Source organism: Gobio gobio, assembly GCF_949357685.1.
Source record: "Gobio gobio genome assembly, chromosome: 4".
NCBI lineage: Eukaryota > Metazoa > Chordata > Actinopteri > Cypriniformes > Gobionidae > Gobio > Gobio gobio.
The window spans coordinates 25970088-25991084 of record NC_137100.1 but is presented as its reverse complement, the minus strand read 5'-3'; the positions used below and the strand labels follow the sequence as shown (position 1 = coordinate 25991084).

Below are 20997 nucleotides of genomic sequence, written 5' to 3'. Positions count from 1 at the left end.
CAGTACAGCTCGATGGTAATACATGCATATCGGAAAGAGCAGCCTCGCAGTATTACCAGACGCCGTCGGGATATAGACTGACACATCTTCTTGCCCTCGCTTTAAATAAACAATCCATCTGGCCTCAGATTGCTATAAAGCCCTCAATGTTCAAGTCTTGCTCCGCACAGATCCAGCATGCGCCAGCGAGAGAAAGACTGTATCAACGTCGTCATCGCAAGTCAAGTGGAGTGTAATGGAGAGTGTCAGTGTCAATTTGGCTTTGCTGGCGCCCCTCTCCCCTTCATCTGGGCTGATTTTAATAATCCCTGTCAAACACCAAACAGCTCGCACTTCCTCTCAGACACGACAGCCCTTTCTCCTCTCGCAGACAGAAATCTCAACATTAATTTAGCCCGCACAATGGGAAAGGCTGTCCAGCTGGACAAATATTATTTCCCTCACTTGACAGACTCCGCAGTTAAGCTTGCGTGTTATTATTTTCTAAACTCTATTCAAGCCTCGACTACTGTCTAAGGGGAAAGAGTGAAGAGAGAGAAAGTGACTTGTGTAGGTTTTTAAGACACAGGATTAGGAACTGAACAGTGTAATTACACTGGGACCGTCTGCGTCAATGTCTGTGCGCGCACGCGTATGTGTGTAGCCGATGTTACAAAGGGATGCGCATCATCGCCCGTGTCTCATCCACATGAGAGTTGTGGGAAAAGTGTCAGGTTCATGCTGTCACCACATAGGGCCCAATTAGGCAGATGCACCCTCCATTTCCTTTGTCTTGTTATCTATTTTGAACTCAAATGTTGTGGAGTCCCAGAGTAGTTCTGAAAGCTGCCACACAAGGAAGAGAGCTGGTGCTGTGCATAAGTGTGTGTGTGTGTGTGAGAGAGAGAGAGCTGGGGCAGATGTATTCTCTCGACACTTAAAGACACACTAGTGTTTCTCCGCATATGTCTACCCTTACAAACTGCTCCCCACTCAAACTGGAGGTAGTGGTGTGAAATATTTAGCATCCAGTGCCTCTGCTTAAAACTGCCTACAAAAGGTTTTTTCTTATCATGTTCTAGCTCCCAAAACTCTTAAATAAAGCTTTCGGGATGTTTTATATATTAAAGTAGTACATTGTCTTCCTCTCAAAGGGTGAGAAGGTTATGTTTGTTGGCTGCATGGTAGAGACAGGCGAAATAGTGCAATATTCATAGTTCATACAATGCAGGTGGAAAAAAAAGAAAGAAAAGTATTGGACGAAAGAAAGAAAAAAGTTCCGGGGAAATAAATCCAGGCTGTGTGAGGGTTGTGTTTATTGACTATGTGCATGTTGTTGTTTTTTGCCAGATGACTACTTCTGAATGGAATGGGCCTGGAATGGTTATAACAATATTTTCACAATATTCCACATAATTCTGGCTAGCATTTGACGTTAAGTTTCTGCTGCATTTCATCTGAGAGCTGTAGTTTTACATTCATTAAAATATGAAAACAAATCCAAGGAAATGTAATGCATTTTATGTATATAAATAATGTCTTGATTCAATAGATAAAGTTTACCATGGTAACCAATGCATTTCTAATCACCGGTTTTCACTAATTTATCCTCAATGTCATTCAACAACACTTCATTTTAAAGAACTAGAAATGAGGTTGTTTTAAGCAGGCTGACATGGACACATTTCATATAGATTGCCTATTCATAATTCACATTCAGTCAACAATTTCCAATAGAGTGGGTGAAGGTTTCCTTTTGACTCCATTTTATCACAACCTCAAATTTAGAATGAATTGGTTAGAATGCCAATTGATTATTGATCATTTGTATAATAGTTTAACAGCACATTTGATTATTCTATTGAACTCTTTACTCTTATTATACTCGTTCATTTGGTTACCAATGTCGGCCCACAGCCGTTCATACCCACGGTCAAAAACTCACCAGTCCAATCATTAGTCAGAGGTTATGGCTAATGCTATTTAAAAGGCCGCCCATTCTTGCCATTATTTAAACAGCAGTTCTGTTTAGCCCTCTACAGTCGCCTATATAACAACTTATGTAGTTAAAGCTCAAACAATAATCAAAAATTATGTTTAGTACTTTAAAATAATGCTGCCCCAATGCTTGCTATTATTCAGCATTTTTATCTAGCCCCCTATATTAATGTGACTGCATGATAACTTAATTAAAATCGAGCAGTTAGTCACAAATCTAGAAACCCACCTGATGTGCCCCAATGTTCCATCTAACCTGAGATCTAGTATGTACTTAACCCTGGACTCAGATTTGCGGTAACTTAACAATTTAAGAGTAAATCAGAATAAACTCAAATGTAACAATTTATTATTAATCAGGTAAATGTATCATGCCAATTACATAATCAATTCAAAGATAATCAATAGGCCTACACAAAACATCAAATGCTCTGAAATAAAAAGGGTAAAAGATGCATACCTGACATCAGGAAAATACATAATGCCAACTGTCTGAAAGACACACAGCATTACGGGCTGATCTGACTACAAATTGCACAATTTCTTTAAATACTCAGACCAAGACAAAACATTCCCCAAATGGAGGCATGAACTTACAATAGGAATTTGCATTAATCAAGATCGAGGACATGGGTAATTTACACCTTTCATGGGGACAGAAGGTAATTTGCATGAAAGACCCTGGGAAAGGGGCACACCCTCCATAGTAACAAAAATATCTCTAAAAAAATAACTCTTAAAACCGTTATTATCTTTTGGTTTACCTCTGTGGGGAGGAGATAAGGATGCGAATCACATTTTTTTAACTGTCCCCATTGGCATAGGATGCAACAAAGATTGCTAAAGTAAACAGATTTAACTAATAGACCTACCAATCTCTGTGTAAAAATAAAAGAATAATGCCCCATTATTTTATTTCAGTGTTGGGTCATTCCGTGTCAAATCAACCAAATTTTGGAAAATACACTATTTTGTAGAGGGGGGTCAAAATGGCAATTTTCAAGGGTCTAAATATCACTATCACTTTAGAAAGATGGCAGCATCATTATTTTATTTTTACACAGAGATTGGTAGTAAAATCTGTTTACTTTAGCCATCTTTGTTGCATTATATGCCAACAGTGACCGTTCAAAAATGGGGGGAAAGCACTTCTTGAGTTACAGGCATGCAAACGTCAGTCAAAAAAGTATTAAAGATATTTTAATATCCTTTTATATTCTGGTTCTTAAAGTCCCTGTACAGGCAATTCTGAGATTTGTTTCTAAACACATTATAAATGTTGGAAATGTATTGCTGAAACATGTTACAAAGACTGTGAACTATGTAGTACTGAATTCAGAAGTTAGACCGTTAAACAGTTTTTCACCGTTGCTGTGTTCAGGATTTTCTGGGCGGGGCTAAAATGGTGGCTCGATGACGCACTGGAGCCACGAGCCTGGCTCCTCCCCTAACACGATCATAACTAGACAACATTTGCATCAGTTCGATCGTGAGTTACTGTCAGTACTGTTAGTTACTATAGCCTACAACTTACAAAACAGCTTACAAAACAAAAACGATGATCAAGAAGAGGTGGATCAATTTTGTGAACAGCAACCTTGATGGAGAGCTGAGGATCACCACCAGCACATGCCTCTGTAGTGACTATAATACACCGGATCGCTTACTAACTTTAACCGGAGACAACTGTGATTTTGGTATTTTCATTTTAAAGGCCCTCGATGGTTCAATCCCAGAGACATGTTAATGTGGCTTCATGAGCAAATTGTTAAATTGTACACATTCAGTGACCGAAAACCAAATGTGGCTGATACTTATTTCATTTAAAGAGGAATGTCTGAAGAATAAATAGTGTTTAAACTAGAAATGTATCTTGCTTCTCTCTGTGAAAAGAATTGCATAAAACATAACTCTCTGGATACCATAAATACACAGAAAATAGTAAAGTTGAGGCACATTAACTTGCTCTCAAACATGTATTTATAAGAATCTATATTTGAATCAGTTTTAGGGATATTTGGAAGATGGGATTTTGTTCATTTTAACAGCTTCTGAAGCTACCAAGAGTTCAAATACGCAGTATCTTAATTACACGTTACCACATTGACATCCCTATATCTATGAGATCGAACCATATAGGGTCTTAAAAATTATTTCAAAAGAAAAGTTTCATAAGAACAAGAATATATAATGGCATTAATATAGCTTTAACACTTCTTGAATTAAAGACATGTAAACTTCAGAATTCTTTTTTGAGAGGTGTGTTGTATTCAATTGTTTTGATAGATGGAAACAAGATACATTTCTAGTCTCAGTGTTATTTGTTCTTCAGACATTCTTCTTTAAACACAATAGCTAGCTGTTTAACCACTGATCTATATAAATGACATTTATATAGATCAGTGTGTTTACCCAACCTACATTTTGTTTTCGACCATTGAAAATTGGTAAAATTCAACAATTTGGACATACAGTCACATTGGGGTCCCAATATCTATGGGACTGAACTATATAGAGCCTTAAAATTGAAGGTTCGAAAAGAAAAGTTTATTAATAATGAAAATCTAGAAGTATAATAAGATACAGTGGGGCAAAAAAGTATTTGATGAGAGATGAGAGACGCCTTCAGCTATGAGAGACAGAATGAGAAAAAAAAAATCCAGAAAATCACATTGTCTGATTTTTAAAGAATTTATTTGCAAATTATGGTGGAAAATAAGTATTTGGTCAATAACAAAAGTTAATCTCAATACTTTGTTATACCCTTTGTTGGCAATGACAGAGGTCAAATGTTTTCTGTAAGTCTCCACAAGGTTTTTACACACTGTTGCTGGTAGTTTGGCCCATTCCTAGTGATGTTCTGGGGCTGTCGCTGGGCAACACAGATTTTTTAACTTCCTCCAAAGATTCGTTGCCCGGGCGGTGTGTTTGGGATCATTGTCATGCTGAAAGACCCAGCCATGTTTCATCTTCAATGCCCTTGCTGATGGAAGGAAGTTTTTACTCAAAATCTCACGATACTTGGCCCCATTAATTTGTTCCTTTACACGGATCAGTCGTCCTGGTCCCTTTGAAGAAAAACAGCCCCAAAGCATGATGTTTCCACCCCCATGCTTCACAGTATATATGGTGTTCTTTGGATGCAACGCAGCGTTCTTTCTCCTCCAAACAGGACAAGTTGAGTGTTTACCAAAAAGTTCTATTTTGGTTTCATCTGACCATATGACATTCTCCCAATCCTCTTCTGGATCATCCAAATGCTCTCTAGCAAACTTCAGACGGGCCCGGACATGTACTGGCTTAATCAGGGGGACACGTCTGGCACAGCAGGATTTGAGTCCCTGGTGGCATAGTGTGTTACTGATGGTATCCTTTGTTACTTTGGTCCCAGCTCTCTGCAGGTCATTCACTAGGTCCCCCTCGTATGGTTCTGGGATTTTTGCTCACCGTTCTTGTGATCATTTTGACCCCAAGGGGTGAGATCTTGCGTGGAGCCTCAGATTGAGGGAGATTATCAGTGGTCTTGTATGTCTTCCATTTTATAATAATTGCTCCCACAGTTGATTTCTTCACACCAATCTGCTTGCCTATTGCAGATTCAGTCTTCCCAGCCTGGTGTACAATTTTGTTTCTGGTGTCCTTTGACAGCTCTTTGGTCTTGGCCATAGTGGAGTTTGGAGTCTGACTGTTTGAGGTTGTGGACAGGTGTCTTTTATACTGATAATGAGTTCAAACAGGTGCCATTAATACAGGTAACGAGTGGAGGACAGAGGAGCCTCTTAAAGAAGAACTTACAGGTCTGTGAGAGCCATAAATCTTGCTTTTTTTGTAGGTGACCAAACACTAATTTTCCACCATAATTTGCAAATAAATTCTTTAAAAATTAGACAATGTGATTTTCTGGATTTTTTCTCTCATTCTGTCTCTCATAGTTGAAGTGTACCTATGATGAAAATTACAGGCCTCACTCATCTTTTTAAGTGGGAGAACTTGCATAATTGGTGGCTGACTAAATATTTTTTTTTGCCCCACTGTATATAAGAAGGTTAATCTTGAATACTTACAGTTACAGGCATGCCAACTTTAGAAAAAATATATATTTATGGAAGTCAGAGAGGTATGTTCTATGCAATTGAGCTGATAGGAAAAACATGATGTACTTTTCTAGTTTCAACATTATTTGTTCTTCAGAAATTCATCTTTAAAAGAAAAGAATATCAGCTCAGCTGTATATAAAGTAACAATTTACTCATTGAGCCACATTAACATGTCCATATCACTGGGATTTAACCATCAAGGGCCTTTAAAGTGAAAATACCAAAAGCAAAGTTTCTAGAGAACCAAAATCTAAAAGAATATTAAGATCTTTATCTTTATTATATATAAGTATTATCTTTAATACTTCTTGAGTGCATGCAAACTTGAGGGAAAAAAAACACAAGAAATACTTTTCTTTCTTTCTTTTTTTTGTGAACTGTCACTGATGGCATATAATGCAACAAAGATTGCTAAAGTCAACAAATTTTACTAATATGCTGCCATCTTTTTAAAGTAATTTTCACACCCCTGTAAATTGGCTCCAAATCTCAAGTGAAAATTGTCATTTTGACCCCCCTCTACAAAATAGTGGAATACTCAGTAAATATACATCTGTGACATTTAATATTTTGGCTTTCATCACTATTCATGTTTATCTTTCTACATAAAAATAAAAAAAATTAACAAAATAAACAAATTGAGCCTGGGACCTGTGGTTGAGTTGACACGTAATGACAAGTATAGCTATATAGGGAAATGCCCCCTTTTGCACATATAAGAGTGAATAATTATTTAGTATGGTTTAAAAATCACTACTGAATGCGGTATTGTTTCTTACTTATATAATATTGCTTTGACCTTGCACACAGCTTTTTGAGAGCACACCTGGGGCCTATACCATGAAGCCGGTTTAGCTGGCTAGCCAGATATGTTTAAGATTAGTTTGTGCCAATCCTGGGTTTTAGGTACCATTAAAGTGGTTTGGCTTTTAGCTGTGTTCATCTCCATAGTAACTTACGCTCCACGGCTAACCTGCTCCAGGGCAGGTTATGTTCTGGATAAGAGATCTCAAACTGAAATTGGACCAATCAGCTGTGAGCAAAGTGACACCTCTGATGCAATAAAGTCACTCCCCCTTTTTCTTCTCCAAATTAAAGGTCACTACATAGCAAATGGCTATTAAAGACTTAAGCCTCTGGCTTTTAACAATGCTTATTTATAATAATAATAATTTTGAATTATTTAAAAATTATTTATGTAATTATTATACCCTTAATCAATTACACAATACACATGTATAATTTTAGTAAATCAATCATTAATATGCATTTTTTTAATATTAAAATAATATAATACAAATATATTATATACATACAAATAAGCTTTAAATTCAGTAACTAAATCTATAAAAAATTACATGTGAGCATAAATGTTCAATTCTCTCTATATATCAACTAAATTAACTTCATAACTTTTACTTGCATTGACGTATAAGATTTTTTTAAAGTTGTCCTCGACAGCTCTTTTCTTCCGTGTAAATTTGTATCAATTCTTAATATTTTTCAATCATGTATATTCTGCAGAAGAGTGAAGTGAATCACACTGCTTCTCTCATGAGAAGTGAATCTCAGTTTTACTGATCCACAGCATGTGATTGGCTGTTCACTACTGATGTCACAGCTAAACTCCTAAACTCAGGATCAAAGCCTGAGTTGACAGAGAAAGTTGATGATCAGCATCATGGGACCAACAAAGCCTGAATAGATTGTTTTGGTTTTGTCAACTCGAAACTAATCCTGTAACCCTGAGTTTGTTAAACTGCCATCATGGTACAGGCCCCTGTTGCTCAAGGGCATAACAGTGGTTTTGTCAAAGCAATTACCTTTTGTACTTCATCACCACTTATGTTCCACTCCACTATCACACACACACACACACACACACACACACACACACACACACACACACACACACACACACACACACACACACACACACATGTACATACCAGAATACTGAGGTTAAGGCAAAGTACACAGTTACCTTTCCACGCTGTGATTTCAGAGGCTCTCCATCACATTAAATCCAACAGCAATGAAGGACTAAAATCCGAGCAGACTTGTCAGATGCATTTCTTCCCAAATCTTTAACTGTTACTTTTCATTGCAGTTAAATGATCTAAATGATCTGAGAAGTGTTTGCTATAGCAATCAAATCTAAAAGCATGGGTCTAATAGTGTCGAGTAAATATAGCAAATGGACAGTCTCATGGTCTTTTCTTCCATTCTCAGCAGACAGCACTAATGGAGGGAAACCGCAAGTGTGTTAATGGGATCGTGAGAAAGAGTGTCTTTCATATCCAGTCATTTATATCGATTCACAACATCAGATAGCAGACAAAAAGTGTCGGGTAAGATTAAAAGGCTTTCAGATGGTTAAATAACATGCTGTCAAGCTCGCTTACGGGGATGAATATATAACTGTTCAGCCGTCTCATCCGTTTGTTTATATACACGTGTGATGACGTGCTGCTGTTATGTTTCTCAAACGCAAAGCGTCTCTGACAACCAACCGGAAGCATATCAGAATTTCCGTGTTACAGAGCGGACTAAACCACGAACAAAAGAGGGGAGCGCTTATTTGTTAATGTTATAATTTCATTCGTATACTATGTTTTCACTTCAAAATTGACCTAATTCTTATTTTATATAAATTCCACAGATATTTGTATAACTATATGCGCCTCAAAGTGTAGAAAATAATATTTAAGTGAATTTGAGCATAGTGACCACCCCTCATAATAAAACATGGCCAGGCTTTACACTGCACGCTAGTTTTGAAGTGCAACTAAACTAAGCAAAATGAAAGAAACAACGAAACGGGAAAATATCTCATCGATCTAGTTTTACAATTAGTGTCATAATGCTCATATTTTGTGTGTGTTATAACGTTATATACAGTACCGAAGGTGTCGTTCGCTATAATGTTAATGGACAGTGATGATATTTGGCGCGCTGCTGTGGTAAGAAGCGATATCAGACTGTATAATTCGTCATATCAGAATTATTGTACTGATTTCTGTTTCAGGTAAGATGTAGAAACATTGTACGCCTCTTATATTTGTGAAACAGTTGCGAATTTTCCTTTCAGTAGTGTTTGTTAGCAGTCAATTCCTATAAATGTAATGTTATTTGAAAGCTGTCTGGAATCTGGATAACTCATTTACGATGGATATTATCTGTTTTTCACTAGGATGGTAAACGATAAATATATATTTCAAATGTCTGGTATCAAGAATCATTCCAAGAAAAGACAGTTACTCCAGGGCATCAAACTGCTGGGAGGCAGATATATTGGGGGCTCTGTAAGTATCTACACCAATATCACATAATTTCTTGTCCTTTACCATGAATTGTAACAGCCTTATGAATGAAGACATCTGCTTGACATATTGTATTGTACATCGGCCCTGAAATATTTGGACGGTTTAGTGTTTGACTGATTGCATTATATAGAAAATATCAAACCAAGTGTAATATGTTTTGAAAGAAAGTACACACAAGCACACATATCAAGCAAAATATTCATCAAGTTTATGTTTTAAGTATTTTAAATAATAATATACCAGTTACCTATAAGTAATTGGTAAAAAAAAAACACTTGGTGAAGCTAGTTGTAAGAGAGGCATTTGTTTGCAGAATCTACTAGGTTTGATATATTTTTAAACAGTAATTCAATAACAAGTTTAAGTGAGGCATAACCACTCAAAAGTGCACTACTATATTATAAAGCCGTTGTAAATTTCACACTAGCCCACCTTCTCCTCAAACGTGTCTTATGGTGCGTGCAGAAAATGATAAAGTGTTGGTGATTAGCCGTGAAAAATGACTCTAATTTCTTCCTGATGCTACAGTGTATTTCGGACTGTGTAATTTTGTCCTTGCCCTCAATACCATCTTAATATAGTCACAGATTGTTCTCTCTACTAATTGAACCCCTCATGAGAATAAACTCAACCTCTAAGTTCTTGACCTTTTACTAAGCTATCTCATGGTAAGGTTGTAGACCAGATTAGTAAAGTGACTTTATACGTCAGATAAGAAAGATATTTTATTTACAGTTCACAATATTTCAATGCCACATGTTTCTCTTCCAGGAATATAAGGAGGCAACAACTCACCTCATCGTCCAAAAAGCTTTAGCAAGTGAAAAGTTTATCGCAGCCTGTGCTGGAGGTCTGTACGTCATGTGCTTTAATGGATTAAATAATTAATTTGTTGACAGGAATGGTCTTATTACATTTTTTATGTGTTTTTTCCTGCGCTCACCAAGACTGCATTTATTTGATCAAAAATGCAGTAAAAAAAACAGTAATATTATTGTAATATTAATATTAATTAATAATATTGTGAAATATTATTACAAATATAAAGAACTATTTTCAATTTGAATATATTTTTAAATGTAATTTATTCCTTTGATGGCAAAGCTGAATTTTCAGCATCATTACTCCAGTCTTCAGTGTCACATGATCCTTCAGAAATCATTCTGATTTGCTGATCAGGTGACATTTTGTATTTTTATTATCAATGTTGAAAACGGTTGTGCTGCTTAATTTTTGTGGAAATAGCGGGGGGGGGGGGGGGGGATTCAGGATTTTTTGATTAATAGAAAGTTCAATGAATAGCATTTATTTGCATTTCTTAAATGTATTAAATATAAATATTTTGTAACATGTCTTCACTGTCACTTTTGATATTAATGCATTCTTGATGAAGAAAAGTATACATTTCTCTCTTCTTGTTTTTTTTATTTTTTTATCTTACCACAAATGATATCATTGTTTCCACAAAAATGTTAAGCAGCAAAAACTGTTTTCAACATTGATAATAATAATAAATGTTTCTTGACCAGCAAATCAGCATATTTGAATGATTTCTGAAGACTGGAGTAAGCTGTCATCACAGGAATAAATAGCTTTTTTACATTTTATAACATAGAAAACAATTATTTGAAATTATATAATAATAATAATTTATATAATGAGTAGCGTTTTTACTGTATTGATGCATAAGTGAGGATAAGAGACTTATTTCAAAAACACAAAAAATAGTAATGTTCCCAAACCTTTACTCAAACGATGATTCGGCTTTCTATTTGTTTCAGGGAAGTGGATAGTCACCCCAGAATTTGTTCTGGACAGTGCGAATCAAATGGCGTGGCTACGAGAGGCTACATACGAGTTCAACTTAACTGCTCAGACCCCTGAGATACCCAATCCACTGAAAACATGGAGAGAGAGGGTGGCTAACGGCACAGTGTCTGGAGCCTTTCAGGTGAGCATCACTATATTGTTAACTCACTTAGAAAACAGCTAAAAGAAATGAAGCAGGTTTGACATTTCCCTTTTCCACCTGTAGGACTGGGTAGTGCTCATTGACATTGATGATCCAACGAGGAGGAGTATGTTTGGCAGGTCAGGACTCAGGATATGCACAGTGACAACATGCTTTGGGCCTTCAAAAATGATATTTTGCTGGAGGCTCATGTTGAAATTGCTAATGGAAATTTTGCAAACCTCTTTTTGTTTGCAGGATATTAAAAGCTGGCAGAGCTGTTGTCTACACAGACTGGCCACATTCAAATGCTGTAACTCACGTGTTATACAAAAACACATCCAATGACAGAACCGAGAAGTGTGGAATCCCTCGCTATAAAATCAGCTATGTAGCCAAACATCTTTTTGGGGTAAAGTAACTTGCTTTTTTTTTAAGGGGAAGTGACACATTTTTCATTGTTAACTCACCATCATGTCATCCCAAACCTTTTGTGTTGTGGTATTTCATGGAATACAACAGAATCATATAGTGACTAGGTGTTGTCAAGCTCCAAAAAAGGACAATAAGGCCCCATAAAAAAATTTCATGTAACTCATCTGCATCTGCATGTTATGGTACTAAATGGTACTAAACAATGCTTTGGAATATTGCAGTCAAGTCATGTTTTAGTCTTTTTTGTTGCTGTTTTTTTCACCTGGTCACTGCTATGTCACTTGTATGTTGTATTGAAAAGAGCAGCATCCCGTCAACATTCTGCAAAACATCTCCTTGTGCTCCACTAAATAAAAAATGATACAGTTGGAAAAACATGGGGAGCAAATGATGATATTTTTTGGCTAAACTAACTTAAAATATTAAATATATTTAATAATAAATATAAAAATTTTGTCTTATAGGCTATTCATTAGCATTCACATTCATGTTTTAGAAAAAAAAAATCCTTGCTTTTCTTCAGCAAGGATGCATTACATTGCTCAAAATTGACAGTGAAGATTTCTAATTTCAAATGAATTCTGTTCTTGTGAACTTTTATCCAAAAACCTGAAAAAGTCAACAAAAGTATTAAGCAAAACAACTGTTTTTTAACATTGATAATAGTAAGAAATGTTTCTTAAGCATCAAATCAGCATATTAGAATGATTTCTGAAGGATCATGTGACACTGAGGACTGGAGTAATGATGCTGAAAATTCAGCTTTGCCTTCACAGAAATAAATCACATTTTAAAATATATTAAAATAAAAGACTAATTATAAATAAACTATAAATAGAATTATAATAATATTTAAGCTTTGATTTATTTGTTGTTTTTCTTTTGCAGCGTGTTTGCTCCGAGTTAAACTGGTCCTGTAATTTAGAGTCCTTCGATGGAGAAGAGAGCTATGAAACAGCCGCCCAGGATGCTGCTGTCACTGACGAGCCCATGGATGTCACTGATGACTTTTCACATGAAGAATTAGAGGAAATGTTCAAACAATACATCGTAATAATGGAGGTCTAATATATTTTTATTCTCCCCATCCACTTTTTGTTCTAGTACTTTTATAAATCATTTTGAAACATAATTATGGCTTTCACAGATGGATTTTGGGCACAAATGAGAAAGTTGTCACGGTTATCACTGTAACTACTATAAAGTATGACCTTACATGACCTCTCATTTCAGCAACGGAAGAAGATGCTTTTGACAGTCCCAGAGTTCTACAGCTACTACACACCCAACCTGCCTGTTCAGGTATTCAAAACTTTTCAGCACATCTTTCTGCCATACACAAGCTGTTAAAGTGTTTGACTCATCAAGAGGATTGGGTCATTCAATTTCCTGTGTGTCACATAGAAGAGTAATAAACGGAGGGCTCATCGCAGCCAGGTCACCTGATTTAGGCAAATCTGTTTGATCGGTACACTCATGATTGGCATACCCATTAAAGAAACATTGCAGTGCGCCTGCACTGGTTTCTCAAGCGGAAATGTCCAAACGCACTCATTTGACACTGACCCTGAGAACACATTATCATCAGTCATCTTATTTCCTGTATGTCTTTCTCTGTTTCTCTTATACTCAGATTCCAGTGGTAGATTTTAGCAATGTGCAAAGCTTGGTGGAGTGTGCCTTCTTCCCTCAAGCTCTGGAGGAGCTCCTGGGGTCCCTGCAGCCTGGAGTGAAGCCCCCAGTCCTGGTGCTCCAACAGCTAATGCAGCACACACTGCATGTATGTATAATAAGAGCTAAATCGGAATCCCAGAGGTCCTTATAAAGCACTGTTACTTTTAGTTGATATTATCTTTCTTAAAAAGCAAAGTGTAGTACTTTCTCTTTCTTTAAGGATGTTGTAAGAAGTGTGGTTTCTGTTAATTTATGTAACATTTAATAATATAATTTATAATAACACAATTGTTTTACTAGCTATTAGAGACCTATCCACATAAAGTGAAAATTTATATGACATGATGTTAAAACAACTGTCTTTTTCTTTGCTTGATGTAACTGCTGTGTTTAACATGGAAACTTATAGCCATAGTGGCAAGCTAAATGAAAATGAGTATAGAATATGACAAGCAACTGCACAAAATGTGTTTATATATTTATAAACTGCCATTGAAAAGTTTGGGGTCAGTAACATTAAAAAAAGATAATAATTATTATTAAGCATAGAATATTACAAGCAACTGCACAAAATGTGTTTATATATTTATAAACTGCCATTGAAAAGTTTGGGGTCAGAGTAACATTAAAAAAAGATAATAATTATTATTGAGCAAAGATGTACTCAATTTATCAAAAGTGACAGTAAGGAAATTTATAATGTTACAAAAAATAATATTTAAAATTCTATTCTTTAAAGCATCCTGAATCCTGCATCAAATCAGCAAATTAAATTTATTTAGAACTTGGGCTTAAGTATAAAGAATACGGTCAGTGCTTCGTTCAAGGAGTTCAGTATAGTTGACAATATTCAAACTTTCAAAATTCAAACTTCCCGGATCAATAACTTGTGAGCTAAACGTTGTTAAAATACAAATGACACCTCTTTAAAGGGTTAGTTCACCCAAAAGTGAAAATTAGCCCATGATTTACTCACCCTCAAGTCATCCTAGGTGTATATGACATTCTTCTTTTAGACGAATACAATCTGAGTTATATTACAAAAGTCCAGGCAAATCCAAGCTTTATAATAACCGTAATAGTTGCTCTATTTTTGAAGTCCTTAAAAAAATGCATCTGTCCGTCAAATAACGTGCTCCACGCGGCTCCGGGGTGTTAATAAAGGCCTTCTGAAGCAAATCGATGCGTTTGTGTAAGAGAAATATCCATATTTAAAACTTTATAAAGTAAAGTTTCGGCCGACCGCCTTCAGTGTTCAATTTATGGAAAAAGTGTTGAAAGGTCCTCTGCCGATCGAAAGACTAATGCGACCAGGTACACTCGTCATGACGTCACGTACGCATCTTGAGTTTCACTTTCAACATTCAACACTTTTCCACGGAAGGCAATCGGCTGGAACTTTACTTGATAAAGCTTTAAATATGGATATTTTTCTTACACAAACACATCGATTCGCTTCAGAAGGCCTTCATTAACACCCCGGAGCCGCGTGGAGCACGTTATTTGATGGACAGGTGCATTTTTTATGTACTTCAAAAACAGAGCAACTATTACTGCTATTATAACGCTTGGATTAGCCTGGACTTTTTTAATATAACTCTGATTATGTTCGTCTGAAAGAAGAATGTTATATACACCTAGGATGACTTGAGGGTGAGTAAATCATGGACTAATTTTCATTTTTGGGTGAACTATTCCTTTGACGTAGACAACGAGCTACAACCTATCCTCAAAATGAGCCTTATAATCTGAATCTGTGATCAGGCGGCTGAGAGACAAGTCCAAAGGGATCGTCTGGAAAGTGCAAAACCTGAAAAGCATTACTACAAAAATAGTCATTAACTTCAATGTCAAACAGTGTAGTGTCTCCAAATTCAGTTTACACATCAATGGTCTTCAACAGTGAAGTTATTGAATATTCTTTCTAATAACAGTGAATGTACTGATTTTATTTCATAATAAGTAATCATAAAAATTATGCAAAAAGACATTTGATCAAACTAAGTGTTGTAGTATGACCACCAGTAGGCGAGCATTGATGTGTAAACTGTGTGTAAACAATGTGTAACATTCTTATTGCCTATTTTTGTAGTAACGCTTTTCGGGTTTTGCACTGCAGTGCAGACGGTCTCTTCAGATTTGTCTCTCATATTATATGGCTCGTTTTGAGGAAAATTAGGTTGTAGCTCATTGTCTACGTGAAAGACGTGTCATTTGTGTTTTAACACCGTTTATCTCACGAGTTATTGATCCAGGTAGTTCAAATCTGTGAATATATTGCCAACTTTACTGAACTCATTGTACTAAGCACTATATTTCTTTATAAAAAATCTTTGAGAGGGAACACAAAAGTTTTGCGAGAGAACGCAAAAGATTTGGAAAAATATTTTTTCCTCCCACCCTAAATTTTGTTCACGTCCACGTCCCTTTAGGGGCTCCGTACATTAGACTTCTTTCAAAAACACAAAAATATCTTACGAGTTTTAGTGTTTTGTTTAGAATGAATATGTCTAAAAAAATATATTACTATAATTTTAGTAATGTTTACTATTTTTTCTGTTTGTTGTCATTTAATTATTATTATAGATGTATCAGAATAATATCTGCCATCAGCCATTTGTTTTGACCACCACTGAGGTTTGTTTAATCATCTGAGCTCCCCAGAACAAATGGAACTGTTTTTAAATGTATTGAATTGTATTACTTAAGCTCATTTGTACCTCCACTGTTCTGGGTTGACCTGTCTTGCTCTCTCCCTTCTAGGGCGATGCAAAACCATTGTACCTCAGCATGTTTATCACAGTTCTCCACAGTATCCTGCGCAACAATCCTACCTGGGGTTCTCCCGGACACACAAAGTACTTCCTTCAGGTCCTCCAGTGTCCAGAGTGTAAGGGCGGCCTCTGGTCACTTCTTGAGACATCAGTTCGGTATGAAACTGTCAATGTACCTGTCAGAACTGCTATAAAGCAAACAGAGTTTCTCTCAGTAATGCAATTTTATCTGATTTATTCAAGAGTGTGTCTGGCAAGCGAACCCACCTGTCACTCACTGCCAAGCCCACCATCCACTGAGTTGTTTCGTCTCCATTGTAACCTGCAGGAGTTCTTCTTGAGACTCTTTCAGCTGGAGCTTCATGCTGCTAGCACAGGGTGAGCACCTGAGCTCTGTTCATCTCTGCTTCAATAAACAACAACTTTTTGATATTCTACATGAGCCCAAAGAAGAGAAACTGCAGAATTTTTCCACCCCTCCACAAAATAAACACAGACAAAACATGTCAACAAGAATATAGAACTAAAACACAATCTGTAGCTGCTTGGAGTTATGCTGATGTCTTACTGTACACCTTTTTTGTTTTAAGATCAAGTTTTTGTAGTACCCCATTTGTTTTGTTTGTTTTTTTTTGGTAGAAAGACTATAGTTAAGTAACTGCGTTAACTATAGATATCAATACATAGATTGTACATTAACACATTTTCCTTATTACGGCCACACGTCTATGTGTCTTCAATATTGGACAGGATGATATATTTTATATTCTATAGTTTACCTTTTTAAAACTGCATAAACTATATCAGGGGTTTTCAAACTTTATGATGCCAAGGACCCCCAAATATGATGAACCTTTATGAGGGACCCCCTTCCTAAAATCCATACATTTTTATGTACAAAAAAAAAACATTTAAACTGTTAGATAAATAGTAAGGGTGACATTATAAAAACAACATATTGTTTCCCAACTTGAATTGGCTAGTAATGTTGGATGTATAAACCTGAAAAAAAAAACATTTTCAATTACAAATTATTTGTATAAGCAACTTTCACAATAAATGTATGTAAGCAGCTCACGTACTGCGTTAAGAATACCGCCTTACAACCCCAGTGAGTGAGATAAAGTGGACTATAGTGAGAAACTCACTAGAAAGATACAAAATTCAAACATATGCAATTCTGCAATGTATACGGCAAGAAAGGAGAGAAACATTTAGAAATGAATATTCGGTATACTTTATCCATTTTTGCTTTGTCTTTTTATTCTTTGAAATTTTCTGGAGACCCCTTAGAACAGGGGTTTTCAAATTGGGTGAATGTGAGCCTCCCCTTAGAGTAGGTAAGGACAGCCGAGCCCCCCCTTCCCCAAAATCCTGTCCGCCTGCTCTAACCCACACACGCCTCGGCAGTAAATGCCATCTTCTGTGTGTTCCTGGCAATGATGAGTTTCAATAACAACTAATAAAATGTAAATATTTTTTCATATTGTATTTTATTTCCTTTTTTTTTAAGAAGTGCATTCATAAATCTTTGCAACAGCAAATAACTCCCAACTTTATGCAGGCCTATTTGAGGCTACTTTTAAAAATCACAGAACATCAGTAGGCCTAACCATAAGTCAACAAAACATGCTTAACATGTGAATGTTACAAGTGTGAAACTTGTGTCTGGGTCTTAAAGGGATAGTTCACTTTAAAATGAAAATTCTGTCATCATATACTCACCCTCAATTTGTTTCAAGCCTGTATGAATTTCTTCTGCTGCACACAAAGCTAGATATTTTGAAGAATGTCAGTAACCAAACAGTTAACTGGTCCCATTGACTTCCATAGTAAGAAAAAATATATATACTATGGAGGTCAATGGGACCAATTAACTGTTTGGTTACTGACATTCTTCAAAATATCTTGCTTTGTGTTTAGCAGAAGAAAGAAATTCATACAGGCTTGAAACAAATTGAGGGTGAGTATATGATGACAGAATTTTCATTTTAAAGTGAACTATCCCTTTAAGCGCACATTTTAATGCACATCGTCTCGAACAAAATCAGCACAATTTGACAGCTCTCTGATCAATGAACGACAACGCTTTTTGTTCACAGAGCGCATAACACATAACAGTCAACTGCATTGAAGGCATGTTATCAGATCAAAAAGATTTGCATTACAATTTTTTTTTCAGCCACATACAAGATTTGTATGTGGCTAAAATTATTTAAAATCATACATTCAGATTTTAACAATAAACAAAATGCACCATTCACGTCATTTGCACGTGTCATTCACGTCATTTGCACGTGTCATTCACGTCATTTGATTTTTAATTTTGAACTTTGAATAACCGCCCATATCAGTGGGAACAATGAGGACGCTCTTTTGACGCGCAGAGGTGTTCGATGCGGGGCTGCACTGCAGAGAGAAATAAACGCAAGTCGTCCTTCACCTGCAGCCTTGATCTGTATTTATTTTTAATCATGGTCAGTGCGGAAAACCCACACTCACACAAGTAAGTGGAGGTGAAGGGGATTAGGACTTGCATAGCCTTAGTGGAGATCTGAGGGAACTCGCTCTCCACAGACAACCGCGTGATCGGCATTTCTGCCAGTCTCTGCTTCAAGTCCACATTCGAGCTGAGATCGACCAGTTTTTGTTAAAGCTTAATAAAAATTTAAAATAAAAAAGTTCGATTTCGTGCATTGATTTGTATTAGTAGGCCTACACTAGTCTTTTCTGTCTGTGTCAGCTGCAGAAATTAAGTTGAAGATCGCCATCTCCGTATTGAACACGCCTAGCCTACAGAGAGAAATGCACATCATGGATTACATTGAGTAACGTTAGCTAGCCTATTTCTTTTCGTTTTGAATAGTTTCGTTTAAAGAAATGTAAAGCTTTCTTAAATATTTTTCATGTATATGAGGCATAAACTGAGTTTCGATTAATTTATAATACAAAATTAAAGAGATATGAGATATGAATTTATGATGCGCTCCAGTTCACGCGTGCAATGCAATTGATCGCGGCTATATTTGCTTCTTATTTATTAAATCCAGGCAATTTGTTGAATAAACATTTATTAAAATTAAGATACAATTTATACAAAACGAAATTCACTTTAAACTAAAGAAAGTCTTTCTACAAAACGAAACTTAATGAAGTGGTCAATCATGTCTGACCCACTCCATGTCCCCGATGCATCCTATCTTACTCATGGTGTTCACTTTTCATAATCAACATATAGATGGAAAAAAATAACATATAATATTTTAACATATGAAACTAAATGCGTTTATTTAATGGCTACAACACAGGCTATTAGGCACATTCAAGTTAATTCTCCAATTAATTTTAAAATGATTGAAAAAAATAAACATAGCCTACCCTTTAAAAAAAATAATTGTATTGCAGTTTTTTCTAAGTACAAGAAACACTCTTTCTGCGTAGAGTGTTTGTGTTGAAAACAGGTGCCATTCATAAAATCCTTCAGTTTTCGAGTAGGCCTATTGTTTGAGCACCTGTGCACATGTTGAGCCAGAAAGGAGCCATTGCTTAATCTGTCAGCATTACTACTTGTCAGTAATCAGTCAACTCGTTTGTACCACGACGCGAGTATCCCGCGTAGCTTTTACCCAGTATACCGCGACGCGAGTATATGGTTTATTTTTATTTTTTCTTCACGTCGCGCCTCCCCTGTGGCTCTTTGGCGCCCCCCAGGGGAGGCGCGCCTCACCAATTGAAAACCGCTGCCTTAGAACCTTCTGGAGGACCCCGGGGGGTCCCCGGACCCCAGTTTGAAAACCCCTGAACTATATTATATAAACCCTAAAAGTAAAATGTTTTTTGTATGATTTCAACATAACAGATCTGTCAATGTATCCATAGCTACTGGATATACAGTACATATTAATATCTATGGCAGTAACCCTGTCTTACTCTGTGCAGGAGGTCACCCGGAAGCAGCCGGGCGTCTGTTCTGTACAGCACCTTTTGGAACATGTGGGAGAAGTCGACTCTGACCTCCAGGGCAGTTCAGCAGCTCAGCATGCTGCTGATCAAGACTGTACTGTGTGCTTTCAACTCCACTCAGGTGGGAGTCTTTCAGTCATCTGTGTGATAATGATAGTCTATCATAGTAGTACATATTGTTGCTTGATTTTATGTGCTTTTATAACCCACTACCAGTAGTTTCTGCTTGTCAGGCCAGTTATTTTGATTATTATTATAAATTTAGTATATTTTATCGCTGATGCCACTTATGATGGCATATTTGACTGAAATCCATTTATAGGATATACAGACATTTATTGTTGCGACATATTGTGTTGTGATCTAGGCGCTAACAAAGTAAATTTTCCAGTTTAAACAAAAATTTGTCATATTGCACCTGACCATAGTATGCCAAGAGATTTCCATGTTTAATTTAACATTTTGTTGAGACATGTCCATTCCAGATGCTTCATCAGGCTGTGCAGGCTGAGTTTACTGTGTGTTTGTGTGTAGGAGTGGAGGCTGAGAATGTCGGTCACTCTGCAGGAGATTATGTGTGTAGTGGTGGAGTTCTGGGCTCAGGAACACAGTCCACTCAACAGCAGCCTGGTGGAGAAAGGCTTTAAAGATCTGGCTGAACACATTGCCATACTGTGCCAAGGTATCCCATAGTGCAGTGGCAAACTGGTAAATCGCTTTTTATAAATATACACTCACCGACCACTTTATTAGGTACACCTTGCTAGTACTGGGTCCGACCCCATTTTGCCTTAAAAAAA

The 20997-nt window shown here is 36.4% G+C and overlaps 2 protein-coding genes across 3 annotated transcripts in view; one reads left to right on the top strand and one right to left on the bottom strand.

The window, feature by feature from the left end:
* kiaa0825 (KIAA0825 ortholog) overlaps positions 1 to 8577 on the bottom strand; it is a 188601-nt gene extending 180024 nt beyond the window's left edge. Inside the window, exon 1 of the mRNA XM_079813947.1 lies at positions 8059 to 8577. The gene's annotated coding sequence lies outside the window, so the exon portion shown is untranslated. The remainder of the gene's footprint in view (positions 1 to 8058) is intronic.
* A 235-nt stretch (positions 8578 to 8812) lies between these two features.
* Positions 8813 to 20997, top strand: part of slf1 (SMC5-SMC6 complex localization factor 1) — a 49987-nt gene continuing 37802 nt past the window's right edge. Inside the window, exons 1-14 of one of the 2 annotated variants that reach the window (XM_079815013.1) lie at positions 8813 to 9102; positions 9268 to 9379; positions 10172 to 10250; positions 11182 to 11351; positions 11436 to 11491; positions 11610 to 11763; positions 12675 to 12848; positions 13020 to 13088; positions 13420 to 13566; positions 16047 to 16097; positions 16224 to 16390; positions 16478 to 16612; positions 20174 to 20318; positions 20732 to 20879. In XM_079815013.1, coding sequence (XP_079671139.1) covers positions 8999 to 9102; positions 9268 to 9379; positions 10172 to 10250; positions 11182 to 11351; positions 11436 to 11491; positions 11610 to 11763; positions 12675 to 12848; positions 13020 to 13088; positions 13420 to 13566; positions 16047 to 16097; positions 16224 to 16390; positions 16478 to 16612; positions 20174 to 20318; positions 20732 to 20879 — 1711 coding nt within the window. In that variant the 5' untranslated portion in view covers positions 8813 to 8998. The remainder of the gene's footprint in view (positions 9103 to 9267; positions 9380 to 10171; positions 10251 to 11181; positions 11352 to 11435; positions 11492 to 11609; positions 11764 to 12674; positions 12849 to 13019; positions 13089 to 13419; positions 13567 to 16046; positions 16098 to 16223; positions 16391 to 16477; positions 16613 to 20173; positions 20319 to 20731; positions 20880 to 20997) is intronic. The other variant, XM_079815014.1, reaches the window with a different exon arrangement.